This window comes from Perissodus microlepis, chromosome 18 (genome assembly GCF_051167445.1).
Source record: "Perissodus microlepis isolate ML-2025 ecotype Zambia chromosome 18, ASM5116744v1, whole genome shotgun sequence".
Classification (NCBI taxonomy): Eukaryota; Metazoa; Chordata; class Actinopteri; order Cichliformes; family Cichlidae; genus Perissodus; species Perissodus microlepis.
In genome coordinates this window covers 16,734,907-16,753,797 of record NC_140478.1, presented here as the reverse complement: position 1 = coordinate 16,753,797, position 18,891 = coordinate 16,734,907, and the positions used below count along the sequence as shown (strand labels likewise).

At 39.9% G+C, this 18,891-nt stretch overlaps 4 protein-coding genes across 6 annotated transcripts in view; 2 read left to right on the top strand and 2 right to left on the bottom strand.

The window, feature by feature from the left end:
- The first annotated feature begins 755 nt into the window (after positions 1 to 755).
- On the top strand, positions 756 to 6,057 carry LOC146367635 (G-protein coupled receptor 55). The gene is made up of 3 exons (XM_084913398.1): positions 756 to 848; positions 1,901 to 2,663; positions 3,429 to 6,057. Exons 1-3 carry the CDS (start codon positions 844 to 846, stop codon positions 3,651 to 3,653), a joined length of 993 nt encoding a protein of 330 aa, XP_084769524.1. The 5' UTR covers positions 756 to 843; the 3' UTR covers positions 3,654 to 6,057.
- Positions 5,942 to 10,800, bottom strand: itm2cb (integral membrane protein 2Cb). The gene is made up of 6 exons (XM_084913399.1): positions 10,593 to 10,800; positions 8,631 to 8,768; positions 8,325 to 8,516; positions 8,118 to 8,228; positions 7,809 to 7,959; positions 5,942 to 7,113 (listed from the first exon to the last, which is right to left on the bottom strand). The coding sequence occupies exons 1-6, from the start codon at positions 10,677 to 10,679 to the stop codon at positions 7,022 to 7,024; spliced, it is 771 nt and encodes a 256-aa protein (XP_084769525.1). The 5' UTR covers positions 10,680 to 10,800; the 3' UTR covers positions 5,942 to 7,021.
- A 1,781-nt stretch (positions 10,801 to 12,581) lies between these two features.
- hes6 (hes family bHLH transcription factor 6) lies at positions 12,582 to 15,520 on the top strand. Its single transcript, XM_084913400.1, has 4 exons — positions 12,582 to 12,884; positions 12,969 to 13,055; positions 13,158 to 13,239; positions 13,561 to 15,520. Exons 1-4 carry the CDS (start codon positions 12,810 to 12,812, stop codon positions 13,974 to 13,976), a joined length of 660 nt encoding a protein of 219 aa, XP_084769526.1. The 5' UTR covers positions 12,582 to 12,809; the 3' UTR covers positions 13,977 to 15,520.
- A 932-nt stretch (positions 15,521 to 16,452) lies between these two features.
- Positions 16,453 to 18,891, bottom strand: part of per2 (period circadian clock 2) — a 33,601-nt gene continuing 31,162 nt past the window's right edge. For all 3 annotated transcript variants that reach the window (XM_084913394.1, XM_084913395.1, XM_084913396.1), the window contains 2 exons: positions 18,340 to 18,490; positions 16,453 to 18,252 (listed from right to left, as the gene is read on the bottom strand). In XM_084913394.1, coding sequence (XP_084769520.1) covers positions 18,103 to 18,252; positions 18,340 to 18,490 — 301 coding nt within the window. In that variant the 3' untranslated portion in view covers positions 16,453 to 18,102. The remainder of the gene's footprint in view (positions 18,253 to 18,339; positions 18,491 to 18,891) is intronic.

The following is an 18,891-nucleotide window of genomic DNA, read 5'->3' as shown; positions in this document are numbered from 1 at the left end:
CATCTTCTATTCAGTATGACCCAAAATGAGTCACTGAGCTCATAATAGTCATCATTTTTCCTGACCCAGGAGCTATGCCCATGTTTTATACTGTCTAAATTTTTTATATAACCTTTCAAGAGCTTTAACCAAGTCTTCAGGAGCATATCTGAACCAATAACAGGTCCTCTTGTTATCTCTCACAGCGTAAACCAACCCAAACCTAAAACTGAAAGTATTACAAGACAAAATAAACTTTTCTGATTTAAAGCACCAAAGCCACACTTCATAAAGTAGCTACTGGCATAGATTAGCTCATAATGCAAATTAGCTAGTAGTCTGTGTTGCGTAATTCTAACCTTAAAGGCACATTTACCTTAAATTGCAATGTGGTGCAGTGGATTTGTAATATCATAGGCCAGTCATGTAGCCTTACAGGCCTACAACTACTCAAATCAAACATCAGCATGAAACGGCTAAGTCACAGCACGTAGATTTTATCTTTTGTCCAACCCAGTCAAAGTAAAAAAAAAAAAAAAAAAGTCCATTATGATAGAGAGGGGTAAGCAGCCTATCAGGATAAAGCCCACAGTCATTTTAGGAAAATATCTTGCCACTTAAACATAAACATAATCATCGTGAGTGCTGCTGCTCCTTTCTTCAGATGTTTACACAAAAATAGAGTTCCAGCAGACGTGCAGGGCAGGTTCATGTTACTTTGATTTTAAACAGCTATAATGCATATTTGAACACATGCATGATGTGTGGCACAGTCAGGAAGTGGTGATGAAACAACAAAGGTTTGAAAAGGAGAAGTGCGTCTGGCACCGCGCAGACAGTCAGACACACTGAAACTTGACTGGCATGAGGTAAGAACACAACTAGATTTCACATTTTCCACTACATGTTAGCTGATCGTAAAAGAACGCCAGGTTAGATGTTAAAAGTGCTGCAGTTACATGTAGATGATGAGTCAAACGTGAGGAACTTAAATTACAAGACATATTTCATTTATTTATCTATTTTTGAAATTTATTTACTTATTTACTTCTAATTAATGCTTATGTTAAAAGTCAGGTTTCATTGTATATATAATGTGCTTTTTTTTTATCTTCATGCAAATTATTTTGATCTAAGTGCAAAGGGCCTTCAGTTTGCTCGCTGTAAGGAGGGACTCTGCAGCCAGCGACACGTAGCACACGCAGTCAAAACCTGCCTGTTTTTTTAACATTAGGTTTATTTCAGTCGAGTGGCATCTCGATGCACAGACACTCATGTCAGAGATGTATTTGGGATTTCCCTGTAAAACCATGGCTTCACTCAAAATAGAACAGGTGTCAGGTTTGTCCATCACAACCTGACACCAACGCAATGAAGAGTAGAACATGTGACGAACCACCTGCTCATTTGTTTTCAACTGATATTAAATCAGTAAACACTCCGAGGTAAATGGGAATATTGTTAGTGTCTAAACAAATAACCTCAAATAGAGAACCACTTAACTGTGCTGTTGCAGATTGCAAAACTAATACAATAACAGAAAGTCATTTCCTTTGAAATCTTGATCATAATATATTCACAATTTGTTTCTAAATGTCGAAGTAAAATGAAAGTTACTCCGGCCTGTACTTTACTAAGACTACCATTGCTACTACTTTCATGAGAATCAGGAGGCTAAAGGTTAATAATGTTCACGGTGCTCTTATGTTTGCTATGTTGTTTATACCAGAAACAAAAAAACAAGTTCACAGTTCCTGTACCCACACAGCTGAGAGGTTTCTAGTGGCTTGGTATAGTGGCGTATCATACAGCCGTTTCTGTGTGGGAACGAGTAACAAAAACAGGAAAGACAACTTAAACTGTTCTTTGAAATCCTGGCAGAGATGTTGAGATAAAATTGAATCCAACTGTTATATTGCAGTGACATCATGACCAACAACATGTCAGTGAACTGCAGTAAAGAGTTCGACCACGTGGATGAAGTGATGAAAGTTTTGGAGCTGGTCTTCTATATTCCTATATTTGTCGTCGGTCTGATTCTCAATATTGCAGCGCTGGCGGTGTTCTGCGGCCTTCTGCGAAAAAAGACTGAATCTGCTATTTCTGCTATCTACATGATAAACTTGGCTTTGATGGACTTGGTTCTCCTGTTGATTCTTCCCTTCAAAATGCATGCCACTAATCACAAGTGGCCCGCCAGCTTCCACGGACTGTGTTCAATTTTGGAAGGGCTTTATTTTTATGGGATATATGGAAGCATATACATCATTATGTGTATAGCTGTAGATAGATGGGTGGCTATCTGTCATCCGTTTAAATCCAAGTGGTTGCGTTCACCCAAAGCAGCTATGGCAACTTGTATGGCCGTGTGGATGCTTGTGTCTGCATCAGTCATTCCAGTCATCTGGAACTTCAGGAAAAGCAAGAGCAACACATTTCATTGTTTCCACGAGTTTTCACCGGAAGGCTGGAAACCTCCGATCATCATCAGTGTGCAGGTGTTTGGCTTCATTGTGCCTGCACTGGTGGTGGTTTTCTGTTCAGTTCAGATCATCTGGACACTTCAGCAGTCTGGCCAGCACAGCCCACAGAGCCGGGCCTGTGTGAAGATCATCTACAGCGGGCTGTGCGCGTTCCTGGTGCCTTTCACTCCGAGCCACCTAGCCATCTTCCTGCAATTTCTGGTGAGAAACCCAAAGCTCATTTTATGCTCATTTTAAGTGTAAAGAAACTGAAACAACAGCCCAAAGCATATCACCTTAGAGTCCATTTAGTAGCTGTCCTTTTTCACATTTATTTCAGCAGGTAAACATTTAAAAATTTGATGTTTAAAGTCTTGAACTCCTTATAATCCACTGGGTAGCCTGAATCAGAAAAATATAATGTGTACTGAACCTATTTTATAAAGAAAAAAACAAGCTTATTAATATTTCAGTTAAAAACATTTAACTTTCTGCAGGTACTTTACAATCACTTTTATTTAATTCAGCGATACAGCTTTTTTACTTTGATTTGAGATTTATGTTGAGTATTCATCAGAAAAATTCAGGGGGGGGGGGGGGGGGGGGGAGGATGCTGCAAATATTATGACTCAGCAGCGCTTTTTATGTCAGTAGCACATATGGTACGACGAAACAAGCCTAAATGGTTGTAACCACTGGGGTATTTGTTGAGGTGTACTTGTGTATAATTTTGATACTTGCAATAAAATTCTTCTTCAAAAGTTGATGTTATTAGAAATTATTAGAAATTAATTATCAAACTGGAGAGTATGGCACGTGTGTAAGCATGTGTAAGTACTGCAGATATGCACAGAGAGGATCTTCATAGGAAAATTCACAGATAGGACCTGCGCTTCACACTGCAATGCTACTTCTGCTACAAACCAAAAGTGTCACACATGATTCTTTGATGGTAAACTAATGTTTCCTTAACACACATACTCGCAGGTGCATCAAGGAGCATTTCAGGACTGTGGTACCAAGGCCAATCTCAGCCTGTTCATACAGATTGCTATGTGCCTGTCAAACATCACCTGCTGTCTGGACGCCATGTGCTACTACTTTATTGCCCATGAAGTGAGGAACACCAGACACAGCTTAAGGATGTCAATACTGAGCCAAAGGAGAGCCACCAACAGCACTTCTGAACGGGAGAGAGGCGAGTCAAGTTGAGACAAAAACTGTCCCTAGAGGATCACTGATGTGATGTTATGTTGTGTTAATATAGCAAAACGAGGCTAAAACCTTGTTTTGTATCAGAGCAGTAAAGCTGGAGACAAGTCAATAGTGGACCCAGTAGCTGATAAGCATAGTGTCACGCACTAAAAGTAATTAACCTGCTCGTAAGGAAGCAGGTCAGCGTGTAATCTAAATTAACCACACAGCTGAATGCAAGGCTGTATCCAGCAGCAGGAAGCCAGTAGGCACCTCTCTAACCTCAAAGCGCTCTGATGCGTTAAATGAAGGCTGCAAAACAACCCATGAACTAAAAAGCCACAGTCTGACATGCTTTAAAAAATCATTAAAAGCATGAAAAGGTCACTCAAACCTGCAAACCAACAATGAGTGAGAAAGTGACAGGGACAGGCAGCATGACTCATTTTAAAGAACTAAAAACTGATACTGGCGGGCAGTTCAAAAACGCCTTTGTGATATTATCTAGGACTGAAATCAAACATGCACAAAGACGGCTCTTATTAGTCAGAATTCTCATCAAAGACAAAATAGATTAATTGTTTCAGACTAAACGAATTTAACAGATGCATAATTATTTTTTTTATATTCAAAAGAGTTAACTAACCGTAATAATAAGCATATTTTAGTAGTGAATCTCTAATCTATGAAATGCAGATTTACATAAAAAGTAAACAAAACGAATGCCAATATATATGCCAATATATCTAATTAATTACGATTCAAATATGCATATTTCCTTGACGAGTACACAGATGAATCAGGGTTTATAAATCACATCCACTTTAAACATATGAAACTAAAAACGAAACATTAGCAATAATTTCAGTGGTTCATTTCATTTTTTAAAACATTAAATAATACAATGGATCCTAAATGGTTGTAAAGAATTCTCACTGCAAAATAAGTAGCAATATCATCTATATTTATTAAATAATAATTGAATGTAAATGTTTAATCAGAAATACAGCAACAGTCAAATATAGAAATAAACACGGCCTGAGGAAGAGTAGAGAGGATTTTTTTGTGCGTTGTTAATAGATTTTACATTCATTTTCTGTCTTTTAAATCTCATAAATTATACTAAAAAAATATAATATAAAAAAAATATTAAAAGTGACATTATTATAAGAGAGGACTAAAGCATTTATGATTATTGCATTAAGTGATCTGTTTATAGTTTTGCAGATGAAAACTGACTTCGTATGCTTTTTTTGCTTTGTTTATAAACTGGTATTGTTAGCTGTAGCATTTCATATTTAGCTGTACTGAACTTTGTATTTTATTTTTAGATTGCAACCTTAGGTGCATAATAGTTTTATTGAAATGTTTAAAAACCGTAAGTATGTAGTCCCGGCCATGCGTAGGTCACTGCTGAAAGAACTGTTTTCATATTACTGTTTGGGTTTATGTGAATGCTGTCACATGAAAAGTCAAATGGAAAGCTGCTTATGAAGCACACAGAGCTGTCGCTGACCATATGTTGCCGATGCTGAACGGTCATTTTGTTTTATGACAGCGTGCCTCACTGGTGGCTTAACTGTACCATAATGTTGTATTTAATGTATATATCTTTCATAAAAATGTGTGAAAAGCTCTCTTTGAAACCATCATATGCTGGTTTCATTGCATTACCTGCATATTGAAACTTTATTTTATTATAATTTAAGTTTCTGCATTTTGTACTCAATTTTATTTTTACTCGTAAAATACTTTTGTGATCCCTGCATCTTGAGCCAACCCACGGAGTTTGTCGGTCTGGGCTTTTTTCCTTTTCTTCATAAGTTTAAAGTCAAAATAAAGACAATGTGAAGACAAAAACAAAAAGGATTTATGAGTGAATATTATGAATATTTATCCTAAATATTTAATTAATGAAATGCAGCCGGAAACTAAACTTTTACCTAAATATTGCATTTTTGTAACTATAGTAACTGCTGAATATTTAAAAATGTACACTATTAAATGAGACATTGTAAAGTAGGCTGATCAAATCACAAATGTATTACTCATCAGTTTTGAAGGGAAATAACCTGAACAGATTATGTTTAATTGATAACAAAGCTGCAGATGAAAACTTTCAGATAGTATCACTGTATTTTTGTTCCATTTCAGTGAGAATGCCACAAAGGCAGTGTAATGCTGTGTTGTTTCTCCTACTTTTATCAGTACTGTTCAGCCAATCTCCAATTGATCTAACCCACAGCCTACACAGTGATTATGAGCCACCGAAACTGTTGGTGAAGAACATTCAAAACATGACCAAGAAAGTTTGATAATTTATTCTCAAAGCAGCAAGATTTTACAAGAAAAATTGACTGTACAGCGAAATACAGTACCCAAGACAGTGAAATATGATAACAGAATCAGATTTACTCCAACTTATACATCAGAAAGACAGCCCAAAATCTTTTCCTTTTTTAAGCTGGGACGAAACATCAGAGAACATTATAATGCCAAGATAGGAAAGATTGGGAAATGGCAAGAGCTGAAGACAACAGGCAAATCTGAGTGAAGAGGAGGAAGAGCAAGACAACGTGAGTTTTTAGCCTTTGATATCATCTACAGTAAGTGATCTAGACTATAAAGCATTCTTTATAAATAATTCATATGTCCTTAAAACCAAGCTTGTAGCATCCCTGACTGCAGACTTTGGTTCCTTCTGTCCTTCTACAGCACTGCTACTAATTACAGTCTAAAGCCGTTTATATCCAAGGAGTAGGAAAGTGTGAGAAGAACAAAACTAAAAGGCAAACAAGAAAGAAATGATCATCCACAAAACAAGTTGATCTCAGATAAAAATCTATGCATGTAACAATATGAAATTAAGAAGAAAATCAATGTACAGTATATATTGCTTAGGAACAATCAAAGTTATATACACCACTCATTATGATATCAACCAGCAAAGTAATATCTTAACTACATGAGGTATGTTTCGCCATCTTCCGACATTCAAAACAACAACAAAAAAAGTAACTCAAAATAACTTAATTGAAAAAATACGAGGACAAGTATAAAAATGAAATGAAATCAAGTCCATTGATGTAAATGTCACAAACTTACATGCACAGGTTAACACGTTCTGCACGACATGACAAGCTACAGATATATCGAAACAAATCTATAACATTATCCAGGAATCCGTTTAAATTAAAAAGACATTAACATAGTACACGGACGTTTCAAAAAAAATAAAGGCATAAACAAAAACATTCCAACTGGATCTGAAACTAAAACTACGAGACAAACGCTTGCTCTTAAAGTGCAGTTTAACGCTTAAGGAATTCAAGAGGTATGGTTTAAATTGGCTTCAGTGTTGGATGGCTGTGATTTCCACCTCAGATTTAGAACCGGTCGCAGATCACAGTCTCGACCACAAAAGTGTTCTCAAAGTGGCGGATGCTGTGACAATTCTTGGTCTCACGCCTCTCAATACCTGGAAGAGAAAAACACGATGCATTTAGAAAATCTGTTCAGAATCGAAAGCGGACATTTGTTCACATGCTTTCTCAAGCTACTCTGCCTACAACGTCCATTTTGAATCAGCAGAAGCCATCCCCACAAATCACGTCCATATATGTACGCAGGGGGAAGTTTGTTGCATCATTTCTGAAGCTCTAAACCCAATCAAAGGCAGCGACGACACAGATATCACTCATCCGAATCACAAACACCTCCACAGAGTGTGTGGATGTGTCCACTGCACTACAAGTGACTCACATAGCAGGAAGTTCCCAGGCTGAGCCCACACAAACACAAACACACACACAATAATATTCAGGCTCGCAAGCTGGTACAGCAGCATGTTACACTGCAGACGCACTGTCTCAAGTGTTCAAAGGAAGACCCTATATGGTCCTCGTTGATATTTGCTTTTCTGTCACTCTCTCTTTACTCCTACACACCAACTCTGGACACTGGATTCCCTGTGACTCAGTGGAGGAACATCTTCCTCGTCAGGTACAGAGTTTACAGCAAACCAGCACACGTCACTTGACTCAACATCTGACAAGAGCTGGTGTGAAAAAGAGGGTGACGAAAAGCGGAAGCAATCCTGCACATGTCACTACATTATTTAACATTTCATATAACCCGAACAGACTGGAAAAGGAAGTGAATGTGTCAACTCACGTTGGCGCTGGCTGCGGCGTCTGAGGCGGTAAGTTTCTCTGCCGTAACAGAGCCTGTGAATGAAAGGGCCCAGCTGCCTCATGTTCCTCACCCTCCCCGTCACCATCATCTCCTCCTGGATGATGTACGTCTGAGGAAGGTACGTCCCTCTCTGTGGCAAAGAGACAAAAATGAATCACTCGACTGATCGGTCTGTGGGAGGAACCCTGCCAACAGGAAAGTGGGAACACACTGTCCTTCACTCTCAGACAGCCATTTATCTCTTACAACCACAAGTGCCATTAACAGCTAATCCACTGCGTGTCTCACCTTGACATTGACGAGCAGCTCCCACAGGTTGCGTGGTGGCATCACTAAGGTTGTGTTCAGCTCGGTGATGTAGCATTTGTCCAGTGCGATGTCGTGATAAGCTGTAAGGCCCTGGAACAGAGAAAGAGAGAAATTGTGTTATGCCTTAATCAAACGCTTACAAACAAGTGTAATGAGAGGAAAAAACACGCAAAGACAAACACCTACCCTCTGAAAGTCGTGGATGATATCGGCAGGATCGCTGCCACCAAAACGTGGCACGGGTACGCTGATCTGCTCGTAGTTGTCTTCAAGGTAGATGCCGACGTTTTCCTCGAGTTCTTGCCGCCCCCTCAGGGGAGCATACACAGAGTCCTCAAAGATAACCCGACAATGGAACAAACTGTCTTCTGGGATCTGCTAATGGGATGCAACAGAGCTGTGTCAGCATGTGACGTTTACTTTCAGCTGTGTGATTTTTACCCACTGTGTTCAGGATGTTATTTAAGAAAAGAGGGGTAATTGCTGACTAACCTGAGGTATATAGTAGTGGCGATAGATAAAGACAGACGCCAACACCAGTCCTATCAAGAAAACTGCCAGGCCCAAGGCAAGGCAGCACAGGCCGGTTGGAAAAGGCTTCTTTGGCCTGACTGGGTGAACCGACTGCCCCTGTAAAAAGAAAAAGCAGACTGATTAGAATTCAGATCTTAGATCTTATCCTACATCCTGGTTCTTTTCATAGTAGTGTGTGAAAGTTTTTAAGAGTAGTTTAAATGATGCACTGCAACTCTGAATTTGCTCTGTGCAGTGTGAAATATTTGTATCTAATCCTATCACACTCACACTGCTTTACTTTCATACCCAAAAGCCAAATTTGTAACAGAGTTAATTTTGAAAAGAAGCAAGTGCCAAGTTGAGATCTGGTAGACGTACGACGGACATGAATAAAGCACGCCAGATGCCCACCCACAGTCTCTCAGTCAATCTGCTGCCTCTCCCTACTACTGTTGCTATGGTGAGCGGAAGCATGCTCTGACGAAGATGCTGGCACGTGGCCGTCTGGGTCTATTCTTAGAGGCCTACTTCCACGCTCCATATTTGCAGATATTAAGTCTTAACTCCCGTGGTGGGAGTTAAAAATGAGGACAGTTGCGTAGAGCAGGAGTCCCTCAGAGGCGGGCGTATTAATAGATCTACACACATTGGCTCTGACGCCTAGCCTGCCATAGCAGCCAATGAAAATCCACACAGCCTTTCACATCCTTCTGTTGACGTAACGAGCATTGGTAAAATATGTGTGCAGAAGTGATAGGTGCGTCATCTGTGCAGTGTGCTAGGGGGGAAAAAGACGAGAAGCTTTATGCGAACATCCATTATGTGCCAAATATCTAATTATGTTCAACTCTGGGGATGAAGTCCAGAAAGGAGGCTAAGAAAAGCTGGTGACAGATCTGACTTCCCACTCAGCTAACGCAGGTACAAGCCGTTCTGCAAACCCCACTTTACACAAGCAAGGAAAAAAAATCAGTGTTTGAGAAACTACATCTATGTAGTTAAATTACATGTTTGAGAACTGGAGACTGAAAGTGTTGCAGAACTGAAATTGAGACAGAACTAAACTCCTCAATTTTTTTGAAATAAACTCTGAATTTTCCAAGTTTTATCTCCTCTAATATATTCATCGAAAGCAGGATCTATAAAACAGCTAGGTCAAACCGACACTGACTTTTTATACTGCTAGTTTCGGGAGGGTTAAGCTGCCTTTACACACACACTTTGCTGCTAGATTACTACCACTCATTCTCATCTGCTCTCCGGCACTATCTGCAGGACACACGTGGTATAACACCGTGACATTACAGACTGGTGCAGTATCCACATCTGACAGCTCTATTGTTTCCTCACAGCAACAAAAGAATAAACAAACCCAAGGCTATCTGTACGCTGACAGCGAGAAGCCTGAGATTTTTATCTTATACATGCACACTTTATGAACAACTTGGTAAAATTATGTCCTCTTTCTGCCAACTGCACACATGTATACAGGACTGGCTCTTCTGCAGTGTGCCTCCTAGCTGTGGCTAAACAAGGTGATGTAATACCAACATCCCATAGGTGGGATTGCATTGCAATGCTGGGGCTGTTCCCTTGTTGTAATATTAATGCACAATAAAACTTTTTTAGGCTCAGAAACACTACCACTGCCTTTATTAACCTTTAAGCTTGTAGATAAGGGTGTAATTATATTTTTTAAGGAAACAAATGCAATATATAACTTTAAGCAGTTACTGGCTTTTCTTTATAATCATGTTAATCACATAAAATCCAATCCCATTAAATGCCATGATGCATGGACAAAGAAAGCGAAACTAATTATATCAAACTTTATTTGTTTAAGCTATAGCCTATGCAGGAGTAAACATCTACTTATGCTATAACGAGACAAAAGACAAATGCCGCAGCATGAAACAAAGACAAAGTGTGCAAACTCACGTGAGCCTGAGGTATAATGATCTTGTCCTCATCGTTGTCTTTTTCGGGCTTCTGCGCCGACACTGGCTGGAAAGTGATCTTCACCATGTTTGTTTGCTCAGTGTGTGCTTGCTTTGTCTCCTGTCTGATTCAGTGCGCTGGTTTCGTCCACCGGACCGGGAAGATTATATAGCGCCGGACCAGGCTCGCCCCCGGGCCTCGGTGACCTCACAAGAGCGTCTTCTCTGACGAACAAGCAGTGTGTGGGTCTCAGGGAAAAGCCGCCTCGCCGCTGTCAAAATAAGAGCCGCTATCGGACTTCGACTTTTAGAAAAACGCTAAAAATAACAGACTGTGAGCTTAGTTGCTTCCTGGTGAATATAATTAAACATTTAAAGCGGCTTGAGTGGAAAAAATGCTAAATTTACCTCGATTTTGGGGATATTTGGTTACCACGTGCCCTTATTTTGAAGACAAGCGCCCAATATGGAAGTGCTTTCCGTATTTTATTTAAAGCTGAATCTTCTATTCTCAATGTTCTCAACACTATCATCCGGAAATATTGTGATGTTTCAAACTGGCTGATCCAGCTACTACACTGCAATAAAGTTATCAATAGGTCAGCACTACTTAGTAGTAAGAGAGATAATGCTGCTCAGATGTCCATGGCCTCATCAATGCATATATAATATTTTACAAGGTGATTGTGTATGACTTGGTTAATATGCCATATAATCTAATTTAGCCTTTAGTATAATATAAAACTGAATGTGGTTACAAAATGTACTTTGTAAGACAGATTAAGAATCTATATTATGCATAAAACAAGCCTGATGTCATTAATACGATTCTAATATACATAGTAACATTAAATTATTCATTTCTTTCTAGTGAACATCACAAGAAATATGCTAATCAGTAATATATGCACATTTTTTACAGCCATGGTGTACACACAGCTCTCATCTCCTTGCCTCAGTAATCATTACAGCATCTATGAGTCACTACAGACATAAGACTTGCAGCAATGAATTAGACAATATAGGAAATTTGAGCTGATAGTTAGTGATAGAAGCGTGTCCTGAAAGGGTTACAACCCACACCACAGCAAAGTGAAGTCCTAATGCAATAGGGATGATCTACTCTCCACAGTGTCATCACTGTTTTGCGGTCTTGATAACTTTTAAAGAGGTTCCAGGCGCTTTACACATAAGAGTGGTCCATATTCTCCGGGACCCATCTAGTACTATAGATGGGGTGATGCCTCACAAGCTCCAAAAGACATGAATGTGTGGACTGGCAAACATGCGGTCTATAGCCCTAGGGGCTGTGGCTCAAGTGGCAGAGATCAGTGGATCAATCCCAGGATTCTCCAGTCCACATGTCTAACACATACTTGGACATACTGAACCCCAAATTGATGCTGATCTGAATGTGTGTAAATGTTAGAAAAAGCACGTACAGAAAAGCATAGTATGGATGTGTATACGTGAGACTGAGTGAATGAGACTTGTACTAGAAAGCACTATGAGTGCTCAATTTGAGTAAAAAGGTGGCTTTGAGGCAATTGTTATGATTTACCACTATATAAATAAGTGTTTACTTCTTCCCACTCCCTTTCAACATGTAAATTAATCAGAACGGTAGCTATGTATTGATTTTTTTGTATAGTATTTTTTTCTCTCTTATTTTCTTTTCTAAATGTACCTGTATATTGTTTACATGTTTGAAATAAATTACCAATCAATCAATAAATAAATAAAACTGAATTTAATATAAGTAACATGTTTACCAAAACTGATTAAATGTGGTCAAAAGCTAAACCTCCGGTTATGTTTTGCTTTTCCAAGATAAAACTATTTTCATTCACCCACTACAAACTAAAACCTTCAGAGTTGTTGACATTACCTTTGCAGGGACTTTGTCAATATTTTGCAATCTTATGTCTGCATGCTGCTCCATGGTTAAGACATCGTTGTGACACAATTTAAAGTGACCACATGTGTTGGGGGGGTCGTTGCTCGTTCACCAATTCACATGCAAATGAACCCACATATAGACTGCACACAGTGCATTCCCCACCCCACCCAGTTTCCTCCTCTCTGTGCTCACTGCTGCTGGGATCGCCCCGGCCATCTGTCCCACTGACGGCCTCTAACGGCTCTTTGGATTACACACCAACTAACCAACCTCCAGTCTGGTCGGCTCCTGGCAGCGCCTGGGTTAAACTGCAAAAACATGGCCCCCATCAGCAGCAGCACACACGGCCTGGACAGAGTGGATGACTGCGGTGGGGTCAGACCTGACAGAAAGGTAAGATCCCATGTGAGGATTCAGAGCTACTTTTAGTCAGCTTTGAACTGGGAAAAAACAACTCAGTTTTCCTTACTGTTGTAGATAAGAAAACCTCCGGTTGAGAAGAAAAGAAGGGCTCGCATCAATGAAAGTTTACAAGAACTCAGAGTCCTTATCGCCGACGAAGACGTAAGTTGCTGTTGTTTATGTAGCGCCATTGCTCAACAGCAACTAAACCGATGAATGTGTTGTGGCTAAGCTAGCTTGTGTTCCTGATGTTTGTTGCTGCAGTTACAGTCAAAGATGGAGAATGCCGAAGTGCTGGAGATGACAGTGAAACGAGTGGAAGGCACTCTTCAAAGGCGGGCTCAAGGTAAACCGTACATATAAAACCTTATTTAACTTTATTTACTTGAGTGTACAGTATTAACCATAAGCTAATTAAAAAAGAGAGACATATAAACAGCAATACAATTTACAAATCATTCTTCCGCCAAGTAATATAGTTCTTTATAACTAGTAAAACTACTGATTAATTCATTGCTCTTGGCGGATTAATATTTTAATCAACTGTACTGTGGCCGCCACAGGTGCGCTTCGACCGTGGCGCAGCCAATCAGAGCACAGAGTGTCTGTTAGTAATTGCACGTTAGAAACTGAGGTTTAACGGTCGTTTCCATCTGTCTGTCCACAGAAGCAGACGCTGTACACCGGGAGGCCTGTGAGCGTTTCGCTGCCGGATACATCCAGTGTATGCACGACGTTCACACATTTGTGTCCAACTACCCGGGGATTGACCCAACAGTGGCAGCGGAGCTGTTGAAGCACCTTCTGGAGAGTATGCCACTTAACAACAACGAGTACCACCGAGTGATGCTCCCGGACATCGTAGCGGACAGCCCTTGCTATAGCAGCACTTGGTCCCTGTCTGAGAGCATTCACACAGCCCTGGTGTCCCCGGCACCCTCCACCACCTCCAGCGACGACCTCTGCTCTGACCTGGATGAAACCGACTCAGAGCAAAGCCAGGTTTCTTCTGAGGAGGAGCTAGACGGTCAAGAAGCGTTGCCCTGCCTAACTTGCTCTAAAGCTCTGTGGAGACCATGGTAGACAATTTAAGGTGGAATAGGAGTTTGTTTGTTTTTGTCGAAACAATAGCTTGGGTTAGAAATAGGCCAACACTGCCTGAATGGGCATCAGATAAACTCTTCGTAAAGATATTCTAATATATCTTTACAGAGCTTAGTGACCTTGTTTGGGCCTGCTGACTTATGTAAATATGTACTTGTTCAATATAACTGCTGTATAGAAAGTAGACCCCCACCAGAAATGCACTGATATGAGTGTGTGTAAATTATTTCCTAATTAGGATCTGTTGAAAATTCTATTTATACATGTCAGTTGACTGCTAGTAGGCTACCTCATCTAAGTTAAGCTAAAACTTTTTAATAAATATTTTAGGGGGAAAAAAGGACTTGTACTCCATTTGTGCAGCAGACTCTTCAGGAGAAAAAAAACCCTAATTTCACACACAAGAATCCCACTAACCACCCACGGCTGTTTCCAAGATATTTGTTATTACTCTGCAATTGTGGGCCATTTGTGTGCACAGGCTCTCCAAGATCCCTTAGCACGTCGTAGGCATTTGTGAGGTGTGAAATGAGTAATCCACTCACTCCCTCCTTATATAGTCCTGGTTGAGAACTTGACAAATGGAATTTATAACTCTGCTCGACTCGTTTTTTAAATAACGTGGGCATATAACCTGCACAGTCATGACTCTGGAATAAGTTTGGCTTTGTATTGCGCTGTGATATCGAACAAACAGTCATCTTTTTCTTTCTTTCTTTCTTTTTGCAAGTTTGGAGTGGTGCACAAGCCTGTGGAAGTGAACATAATTTTAGGCCTGTGAAATCTAAGCATGTCATCTCGTAGCAGTGGGTTAGGTTGCCATTGCTGCTGACGTTCACAGCTCGCTTGATGTCAGACATCACTTCTGTGGTCTCAGTGAGAGCCACAGACAGTGTTCTGCATCTGCACCACCTAGCTCCTACTGCTAGGCATGAATAAGAAAAGCCAGCAATCCTAAAACAAGTCTATTCATATGCCACGTGGAGTGTGAGTCACGTCTTTACACCCCACCCCCGACTTAATAGGGGACACTGGTGAAATGAGAAGAAAAAGACTAATACACTGTGCATTGAATAGTGGAGCAATTCTCCTATTTAGCATATAGAGTAGTAATTATACATCGAGGTAATGCAATCAGGTAAGATTTCAATCTGCTTTTGTTGTTCTTTGTAATCCCCCTTGCTAGAAATAAGATCGACACACTGTTATAATAAATATCAAACGGTGTGACCATACGATAAAGTTAGAAGGCCTATATTTTAAACTTTCAGCATTGGTATTTTTATAGTTGTTTATTTATGTAAAAAGGTGATATTTCGTTTTAAACCCAGCTGTGACCACTTAAATTAATAACAAGCTTTCTCGAGTGCAAGAAAGCACAAGTAAATTATCATAATTCAAATTATAAACTACTAAATGACGACCCATACATCCTTGTTTTGGTCCTATTATTTGCTAAACTTGATGTAGTCCGCTGTGTTGTGACCAGACCGTATTAAAATATCACCGAAGGTATAGCTGGGGGGGGGGGGGGGGGGGGGGGAGGGGGTGTTCTTTCTTTTTCTTTTTTTTTAAGCATGTTCGCACCTCGCGCTCAGTTTGAAGTAAGTATGAAGGTGTGAACAAGGGTCGCTTTGATCAGGAGGATCTGCGCAGAAGTCTGTTGTTTCGGTGGTCGGACAGACAGACATTTGCATTGCGAAGGTAAAAGTGACGACAGAGAGAAACACGAGTCTTTTTACTTTAAAATTTAAATATGTATAAGACAGGCGGCAGCAGGGGCGTTCCCAGGATTTTTAAATGGCGTGGCACAAGGGGGAACCCATAATAAGGCAAAGAGGGGAGGGCACAGGTAGTCAGATTATTTAATCAGAGTTAAAAATCAGTGTAGGAATATGCTGTACGAAACATGGGGCATGATTTCCATCTGTCTGGTTACAGATTTATTATGTTAAAAGTGAATTTATGCAACCTTAAACATATATGTGTGTGTGTGGGGGGCGGGGGGGGGGGGGGGGATCTAAAAGTTGTGATCCGACTTAAGTAGCTTAACAGTGAAGATATAGTATAGCAAAAATATAGTTAACTAAATGTGTTCATTGTGTGGAATGACACTTTGCAGAATTATATTAAAGCCTTACTTATTTTGCAGATAAATCATATGAAGTACAAGACAAAACATTTGTATCCAAAATAAAACTGTACTTTATTCAAGTAAATATATCAGGTTGCTTTGCTATCCATATATTCATCCAGGGATTTGGGGCACTAAGATTAACAGAAATGTAATTAAACTGCATTTAGGGCTCTGCAGACACTGTTGAGAAAAACTGTAACAAGCTAAGTTTAAGATATCGGAACATTCATTTTAATTTTTTTTTTCCAGTCTGCAGAAATCATCCCGTCTCTTCCTTATTCATTGTTGTTGGACTGGCAAAGAAGGTGCACGACACACTTTGCTTTAAGTTATGCAACATTTTATTTTGAGAAAAGTTAGCAAACATAATGGAATCATTTCCTTTAAAAAATAAGAAAAACAAAAATAAAAATGTGTATGTCAGTGTCTGTTTGAAGACCACCCCCCCCCCCAAAAAACTTGAACAAAAATGTTCAAGTTCCCAAAGAGACTCAAACAACAGCGTGGGCTTCAAAGTGAAAAAACTCTTCAGCCACCTGACGTCCGAGCTGCTTTATAACAGTGAAATTACCCTAAAGTCAGCCTGAAGTGTTTGTTCTGAACAGTAACGAGCGTCAGTCTGTTCAGGATGTTCCTCTCCTTGTTTATGATTGCAACATCAGACTACGTCGAGTGTCATGCAGCACACTTCAAAACTGGGGAAAACCACAATAATCTCTTTACAATAACCACCCACCCTAAACATGCAGCTCGGTACTTTTCAGTTTGTGATGAGCGGCTTTCCTAGTGTTGATTATGCAATTCACATTTTCAAAATAGAGCTTATAATAAATAATATTAATTCTTTTGGTCCAGTTTGCTTTTTAAACTTTTTTTGTTTTTTGAATACTATAACTTAAAAACACATTGACTCATTTATAGAGAAACAGTTATCAGTTATTTTATGTAAAAATATAGCCTATACATATGCCTAGAGTCAGAGAGTGTTGCAAACACCAACACAAGCTTTGAAATACATTAAATATATCTTTTTTCGTTGTTTAAAGTGAGTGTCACAGCTGAAAAACAAAAATGCTGCATTTCACCAGAAACAGGTGAAAGGAAATCTGCTGAATGAAAAAAAAAAATCTAGAGCTGCTTTTAGTAATGTGTCACCAAATGACAGAAGTGTACAAATTTTGAAATGAGATTTTTTTAAAAGTATGAAATTATGTGAATCAGTGTGCCTCACACCCCCATCCCCAACTCAGTGCAAACTTAAATCAACTCCATCACTTGATCAGCAATGCTTGTACTACATTGGACATCTTTTTCCCCTCTATGTTTAACAGCTGAGATCCCCCAATTGACTACAGGCATCAGCAGAATGAATATCAGACCCACAGGAGTCTCATTTACATTCTTCTTTATCCAACCCACAAAGTGCACTTGTGCTCATTTGGTGTCTGATGTATATGAATGACAGAAGTGCCGTTGCAACTCGGGAAACGCCACGAAATACTGAATTCATCAAACACCACAGAGCCACCGAGAGCAGCCCCCAGCTGACTGATGTTTGTTTGACCTCTGTGGTGGTGCCTGGGGTGCGAGCACACTTTCTCTTTCCCTTTATTGGGCTCAGCATCTGGTAATCAAGTCTATATAAAAACCATTAAGAGCCACACGTGGCAACATGCTACAAAAGGGATGACGCAACAAACAGGCGCAGTCTTAGAGACCAACAATTCCTCAAGCAACAACATAGTGAACAATTAAAAAGTAGATTAAAATATAATGTAATGAATCTACTACACATGTTCACATTCTACAAAAATCTGGACTGTTTTATCCAGTTTTCTTGCTGGCACCTACACAGGAAGAACTCACAGAACAGCAAGAGAGAAACAGTAAGAGCACATTTAAAACTGGTCCCTCTTCAAAGGCTGCAAGCCAGTGGCTAACAAAGTCACTCTGGACACTTTGAGAAGCTTATTGTGCCGCTGTCTGTGTTTGAGAGTCGGAGGCCGAAGGAGAGCCGTGGCAGGATATTCCGGCGGTCTCAGATTCATCGAGGTCTTGGTACAGCTGATCTTGTACCGCCGTCGCTGCCTCTAAGGCGTCATCACAGCAGGAGCACATCTGGAAAAAAACATGTTCAGGTGTAAATGAGGCATTATGTTTACATTAACAGTGGATATCTGAACTGGAAGGGGTATTCAATTCTACCTTGATATCTATGGCTTTGGGTAAACCTCCCTTCTTGATCCAGGGGTGAACCTCAATCAGCTCCTTCTTCTGCTCTTCAGAGAAGCGCGGTTGGCTCTTCTGCAGCAGCCTCAGTTTCTCTTTGTCTTCTCTCAGCACCTTTTCAATATCACTGCAGACACATTGAAATGCACAGACACGGTCACGATTCAGCTCACACGTGTGACAAATGCTCAGATAAACAACACTGGAAGCTTTGATTTGCATGCTTATGTTGCACTTTTGGATAATTTATTACTTTTATGTTCAAACAAAGTTTCACTGTCAGGCTCCTCACACCCAACACAGCAGATCTCTTTTGTTGTGAGGATTCCATCTAGTGGTCAATAGTCTTACTACAACCATCAGGGTTGGAGCTTCTGTGTCATGATTACAGATTGCAGTTTCTCTTTTCCTCCACATTTACAAACACTGAACACAAAAAGTTTCCGTGCTCCCTCTTACACAGAGATGATGCAACACAACAGGAAGATGAACATTTGCTACCACAGTTAAGGGAGTGTGTGGTAGATG

What these genes read in the sequence shown, in the direction of transcription:
- hes6 (XM_084913400.1), top strand. Translation starts at nt 12,810, where the DNA reads ATGGCCCCCATCAGCAGCAGCACACACGGCCTGGACAGAGTGGATGAC. An exon ending in GGGTCAGACCTGACAGAAAG is followed by an intron (nt 12,885 to 12,968) that starts GTAAGATCCCAT and finishes TTACTGTTGTAG; the next exon opens with ATAAGAAAACCTCCGGTTGA. An exon ending in TCTTCAAAGGCGGGCTCAAG is followed by an intron (nt 13,240 to 13,560) that starts GTAAACCGTACA and finishes GTCTGTCCACAG; the next exon opens with AAGCAGACGCTGTACACCGG.
- itm2cb (XM_084913399.1), bottom strand. Translation starts at nt 10,679, where the DNA reads ATGGTGAAGATCACTTTCCAGCCAGTGTCGGCGCAGAAGCCCGAAAAA. An exon ending in GCCACTACTATATACCTCAG is followed by an intron (nt 8,517 to 8,630) that starts GTTAGTCAGCAA and finishes GCATCCCATTAG; the next exon opens with CAGATCCCAGAAGACAGTTT. An exon ending in AGCTGCTCGTCAATGTCAAG is followed by an intron (nt 7,960 to 8,117) that starts GTGAGACACGCA and finishes TCTTTGCCACAG; the next exon opens with AGAGGGACGTACCTTCCTCA.
- LOC146367635 (XM_084913398.1), top strand. An exon ending in CCATCTTCCTGCAATTTCTG is followed by an intron (nt 2,664 to 3,428) that starts GTGAGAAACCCA and finishes ACATACTCGCAG; the next exon opens with GTGCATCAAGGAGCATTTCA.